The following is a 6720-nucleotide window of genomic DNA, read 5'->3' as shown; positions in this document are numbered from 1 at the left end:
AGAGAGAGGGAGGGAGGGAGGGAGGGAGAGAGAGAGAGAGAGAGAGAGAGAGAGAGAGAGAGGGGAGGGGAGAGAGAGAGAGAGAGAGAGAGAGAGAGAGAGAGAGAGAGAGAGAGAGAGAAGTAGAGAGTAGAGAGCGAGGGAGAGAGGAGATTGAATGTGGCATGGGTTTGTGAAACCTCAAAGCCTACACTGATTGGCACACCTCCAGCAAGGCCACACCTCCTAATCCTTCCCAAACATCTCTTCAAAGCTGAGACAAAGCATCCTAATAGATGACCCTATTGCGATCATTCTCATTCAAACCTTCACACAATTCCAGGTTACAGAGGTCACTGATGGGAAGTCTTGATGGCAGGATCTCACAATGGGTAATCACAGGGATCTCTAAATAGGAGAGAGCAATAGAGAGAGGAGTGTAGGAATGCTGGGGCTCAGCTCCCTTTCTCTACCCTCATGCAATCCAGGACCATCGGCCTAGGGAAGAATTGCCACTCATCGTGGGCAGATATTCCCACCTTAAGATAACCCAACACAAATACGCTCACAGGCCATCCTAATCTACATAACCCCTCAATGAGACTCCTTTCCCAGGGAACTCTAGATTGACAAGTTGACAGTTTAAAGTAAGTGAATGTGTCCATTGTTTGTATGAAGCCAGGCGGTGGTGGCACACGCCTTTAATCCCAGCACTCGTGAGGCAGAGGCAGGCAGATCTCTGTGAGTTCGAGGCCAGCCTGGTCTACAAGAGCTAGTTCCAGGAGGACAGGACCCAAAGCCACAGAGAAACCCTGTCTCGAAAATAAAAAAAATAAAAAAAATAAAAAAAAAGTTTGTATGATGAAATTCATCTGTTTGTCTGAGTGTTACATTGTGTCCCATGCAACTTTGCTAAGGTCATTTCTTCATTAGCATGTTTCAGGCTTTAAAATGGAGTTAAATTCAGGACCATTTTCTTCCATATGACATATCAGGTCCCTATCTGAGTCCCTACCCTCACCTGTCTTATATTTCACACTGGAGCCCTTGCCATCCCTGAGAGCACAGACATCCTTGAACACAACCACATATCTCCTCACCGGAATAGCTGCACCTGAGCTTACAGTCTGGTCCACAGTAACCATGGCAGCATCTTCACTTCCCTGGAGGTCTTTCCTTCCTGACTGTCTGGGAATGAGACCACGTCGAGTCTGGGAAACCAAACATGTTGGACTTGAATTCCTCTACTCTGATATGACTTACCCAATGTGCACAGTTTACAAATCTTCTTGCATGTGAACCCTAAGAGCAGGAGGTAACATCCCCCAGTGATTCCAGTCTTCATTGAATGCAAAACAATGCAGGGATGGTTACAACAAGGGCTCCACTTCTGAGCTTCATTTGTCTGAACTATGAGCCTGGTGAAGACCAAGATAAAGAGGTGTCCTCCTGTGTACCAGGTGTACACTCCAGCATCCTCAGGAGAACACAGGGCAAATGCATTTCTAAAGTATCAGGGTTGTCAAGTCAGGACACTCAGTGAGTGATGAGACAATTTTCTATTTACATTTCTTCCTCAAAACTTTTTGAAAGATAGGTTCACTGTATCATCTCTGTCATCAATTGCAGTTGAAGTAGCTGGGAGATTGAAGTTTGTTGACACACCTAATTGGATCATATCCTTCTTGCCTGTTCCTAGATGTATCACTCCCAGACATTAGCACCACTGATTTTATCATTCCCTTTTCTCTTCCAAATGGATTTATTTAACCATTCTCTAGTCACATCCTCAGTAACTTCCAGGGAGATTTGATGATGATCCATTAAGATGCCTATGGTGACGAGATCATGGAGTTACCATCTATAAGTGATGTCAGTGAGAGAAGCTTCAACATCAGATGCAAGAGGCAGAAATAATCACAGTCCAGTATTGTGTGATAGTTGATCACATTTTGGCAATAAGATTTGCTTTGAGTTAGGGGGTGGAGCTAGCCATTAGGTGACCAAAATTAACCAAAGAGTTCTTGGAGGACTGAGAACAGATAGGAGTCAGGAAGTAGTGGGGTTGAGAGTGGATCTCAGCCTTTTGGATTGAGGAACAGCAGAGAGAGGAGATCACTGGTGGTTTCTTGGTCACGTCTCTGATCATTCAGGTTCTTATCCCAATATCTGACTCCTGATTCTTATTGATAAAGAATATTAATTAAACAAATGCTTCACAGTTTCATGTCAACCTTCTATGTTTTGGGAAGGAGAAAGCTGACTATAAAGAGAACTGAGCTCATTAAAAAGACTCTATGCATCCCCAGATTTCTTCATTGAGCATCCAGAGGTTTGTGTGAGATCTCAGAATCCTTTGGGAAATGCTGTGACATTTGTTTGTATGTCTGGATCTCTCTTCTTTGCAAGTTAGAGGCAAGGAAGAACTGCACAGCAGTAGGTAATGATCGTGCTAGGGCTCGATGAGAAATGCCCTCTGCTAGGTCCTATGTTTGAGCACTTCATCCCCAGTTGGTGGTGCTGTGTGGGACCCTGTAGGAGGCACAGTCTTCTGAAGGAAGTACATCAGAGGGGGCAGGATATGAGGCTTTATAGCCTCGCCCCACGTCCTGTCCTCTTTTTTGTTTCTTCCTGTGTGTGGATGAAAATGTTATCAGCCAACTTCCTGCTCCTGCTGCCATGCCACGCCTTCCTTGCCATTAAGGGCTCTCCCTTTGGAACTGTGAGACAACAAGAACTGTTTCTTCTCTATGTTCCCTTGGCCTTGCGGACTTATTACAGCATCAGAAGAGTAAGGTCAGATCTTGTCTCTGAGCACAGGGAGATTCAGATTTCTTATTTCCTGTGCAGTCTAGGATGGGAAGGTTATGTCTTAAGGACGTTGTCAGGGCTGGTGGGGGCTCTCAAGTCAACCTAATAATTCAAATGATCCCTTCTCTACTGTGCCTGCTCCTGCTCTTGCCCTTGTTGTAGTCACTGGACACAGAGATTGTTATTGTAGTTATCGTCTGTCAGCATTTTCAGAAACAATTGGGATGTCATTTCCTAGATGGGGAACAGAGAATAAAAAGACCCCATCTGCATGCTATATGTGAGGAGAAACTGTCCTTCTCAGACCTCTGTCAGCTCACCTGGGGTCATTTGGGATCCCTAGCAATGATGCTGTAAACTACCATTTGTCCCAAGAATAGTTTAGAAGTGTGTTGTTTGGTTTGTAATATTTGGGATTACATTCTAGACATGTTATTGATATTTCTTCTTAATTGACATTTGCTTTGGTCAAAATTAATAACATGTGAGCTGTGTTGTGTGTAGTGTGTGCGTTTGTATAACATCACAGGTAATGTTGTTAACCGTCATTCATTTATCCATGAACCTGGGGGCCAGTTTAGTGCTGCCAGCTGTTCACCTGTTTATTTTGAGGACTCCACACTGAAATCTTATCTTGCCCCTTTTTTAAGTTGCGTATGACCCCAACATGCCACAATCATGTGTGAAGTTGTCAAGATAAATAAAGATTTAAAGGAAAAGAGACAGAACTCTTTATTAACTGGATCAAATTGATCCCAATGATAGAAACTAATTTAATGTTGCCACCTGCTCACAGTTCAGTTTTGTTTTAGGACTTTGTCAATTAAATTTGAAGTTAATTATAACTTTTGAAGTTGTCTCTTTGAGAATCTGCCTGCTCTCTCCGTTCCTTAGCTCCTTGCCTACTCTAACAATTCCTGCCCCACACAGGAAAAGGAAATCTCCCAGGAGAGCAACTGCAGTAGTTCCATTACCGTTGCTGTGATAAACACATTACCACACAGCTGACAGGAGAGAGAGTTTATTTTGACCAATGGATCCAGAGGGATAAGAGTCCATCATAGCAGGGAACCATGGCAGCTGCAGGATGGGGGAGCTGAGAACTCATCCTCAAAGGCAAGCATGGTGCAGAGAGTGAACAAGAAGTGTCACATACCCCGAGTGGCATACTGCCTCCAGCAAGGCCACACCTCATAAACCCCACAAATAGTTCCATCATCTGGGGACCAAGAATTCAAATATGAGAGCCTATGAGGGACATTTTTATTCAAAACACAACAGTAACCATCTGGCCTAGGTCTCTGATTCCAACATCATCTTGAATAAGGCTGTTGTATGTTATAGTGACAAACACAGGATGAGACATTCCTGCCACCAGAGTGGAGGAGACTGTGGGGAGACTGGAGTCTGTTCCAAGGGTCACCAGGACCCTGTGGGTACTATACTCTGGGTTCATGATGAGCCTGGAGGAGAGTTTAGTTGCTCTAGGGAAATCCTGTGCCAAATCACTATTAATCTTTTCTACATGAAGAAAGAATAGTTTGCCTTGCCTGTATTTCTGAGAGAGTTGGGTGACAGGACACATTTGATGCCTGAGGAGGAACAAATGGCATCTGTGTGGAGGAGAGAGATGTGCAGGGAGAGAAAGTGGTGAGGTTCCCCAGGCTGGAGATCGCTACAGTCAGAGGCAGGACAGAGTCTGGAAGGAACAGATGGTGAAGACAGAAAGGACACAGAAGCCAGTAGAGTGTGGGAAGAAAAGAAGTGAGGACCCAGAGGCCATGGGGGAGAGCTACTAAAGAGTGACCATTGCCCCATCCAGGAGATGAGAGGCAGACCTGTCTGGATGAGAGAAATGAGCAGACAGCTAACACTGTGCACTCCTGACCTTTACTATCGACTAGAAGAGGGCTGAAACTCTGAGTTCTGTGGCCCATGTTCCAGAATCAGCTTAGATTTCAACTCCAAAACCCTAAGTTCCAATTAAATCCTAACATTAATTCAAGTCCACATGTCATAGGCATGACCGTGACTGTAAACACTTCAGCTTTGTAAGGAAATCTCTGCTTCCTGCAGCCCATGATAACATGAAGGGACATACACATTTAATGGGTGATCACAGTCACTATCCAATGCTCCCTGGTACTTTCTAGGCATCCCTCAGAGTCATGATGTGGTACAAAACCCTGGAATGTTAGGTAGGATGAGATGGCTAGAAGCAGTGTTCTGAACTGTAGCATGTAGGAGAGGGACCTCAGTCTGGGACAAAGGGGAAACACCTCAGGTCCCATACACTATTAGAGTGGAGTACTATATAACCAACAAGCTCCAATTGCCCTAGCTATGGTGACTTAAAGTTCCTGTGGGTCATTTACCAGGATAACCATAGCTCTACCCATATGGGCAGATGACCCTGTCTCTTAAAATACCCAGATCATTGTGGCAGCTAGGATCTCAGGAATAATAAAACACATCTCAAGTCAGAATGTATCCAAATGTTCTCAATTTCTCTTTTCTCTGAAATGAGAATCTTAGAATCACCCCTTTTGAAGAGCTAAAGTTCAGAGTGTGTAACAGAGAGCATTAGTCAGCATTCAAATAAAAGCACGATTACAAACATCTGTCACTAATCCCTGACATGGTCATGTTGACCACTGGACCGGTTTGGATTTCAATAAAAAGAAAAAAAAATGTGTGGCATCTAGGAATTCTCTCAGCTCTAGAAATTTCAAATTCTAGGACCTGAGAATTATCTTCCTTAGGGCTCCTTTGATGTCACGATTCCTCAGGCTGTAGATGAAGGGGTTGGCCATAGGGGTTACCACTGTGAAGATGACAGAGGCCACTGCATCCTGTAGTGAGTAGGAGGAAGAAGGGTGCAAATAAATTCCTAGGATCGCCCCATAGTAAAGACAGACCACAGTGAGGTGGGAACCACAAGTGGACATGGCTTTTCTTATCCCCTGGGCTGAGGGCATCTTCAAGACCTTAGAGCAGATGTAGGAATAGGAAACAACAATGCATACAAATGGTGTCATAAATAACACTCCACCCTCAGAAAAGTATGTCACATGATTGATAAATGTATCAGAACAAGTGAGTTTCATGACAAGGTAGGGGTCGCAGAAGAAGTGGGGCACTGCATTGTGGGAACAGAAGGTGAGTCGAGCCATGAGGAGAATGTGCAAGAGAGCATGCAGGTGTGTGATGACCCAAGATAGGACCACCAGGAGGACACAGAGTCTGGGGCTCATCATCAGGGTGTAGTGGAGTGGGTGACAAATGGCCACATAGCGATCATAGGCCATCACACTCAGGAGAAAATTGTCCAAGGTGACGAATGTGAACAAGAAGTAGATCTGGATCATACACTCTGTGTAAGAGATGGACTTGCTTCCCACCATGTGATTCACCAGAGCCTTGGGGACAGTGACTGAGGAAAAGCAGATGTCGACACTGGAGAGGTTGGCCAAGAAGAAGTACATGGGTGTGTGGAGATGAGGGTCACAGGTGACGGCCAGGATGATGAGAAGGTTCCCAGAGATGGTGACCATGTACATCCCCAAGAACATTCCAAAGACAACGTCTTCTTGTTCTGACTCTTCAGAGAGTCCCAGGAGGAGGAATTCTGTGACTGTCGTCTGATTGTCACCATCCATGTCTCTGGAGAAGAAAGTGAGGTGCACATAGAGAAATCATTCACCAACACTTGGAGAAAACATCGATGCAGTTGGAAAATTTTACTCATTAGTTGAGGATTAACTGTTAGTAAATTCCCTTACAATGCATTTTTATACGAAAGAGTCATCTGTTTGGAAAGAACTGAATTCTAATGAGTTTATTAACTCTGTTGTTTGCTTAGTACCATATATATGTGCATTTTACACAACAGTTAACTCATTCTAGAAATTGGCTACAATATTTCACTGT

General features: G+C 44.3%; 1 protein-coding gene across 1 annotated transcript; it reads right to left on the bottom strand.

Moving 5' to 3' along the window:
• Nucleotides 1–5525: 5525 nt before the first annotated feature.
• On the bottom strand, nucleotides 5526–6449 carry LOC130878308 (olfactory receptor 1361-like). The gene has a single exon (XM_057776208.1). It carries the CDS (start codon nucleotides 6447–6449, stop codon nucleotides 5526–5528), a length of 924 nt encoding a protein of 307 aa, XP_057632191.1.
• Between the last annotated feature and the right edge of the window lie 271 nt (nucleotides 6450–6720).

This window comes from Chionomys nivalis, chromosome 7 (genome assembly GCF_950005125.1).
Source record: "Chionomys nivalis chromosome 7, mChiNiv1.1, whole genome shotgun sequence".
Lineage (NCBI taxonomy): Eukaryota > Metazoa > Chordata > Mammalia > Rodentia > Cricetidae > Chionomys > Chionomys nivalis.
This window is presented reverse-complemented; position numbering and strand designations above follow the sequence as displayed.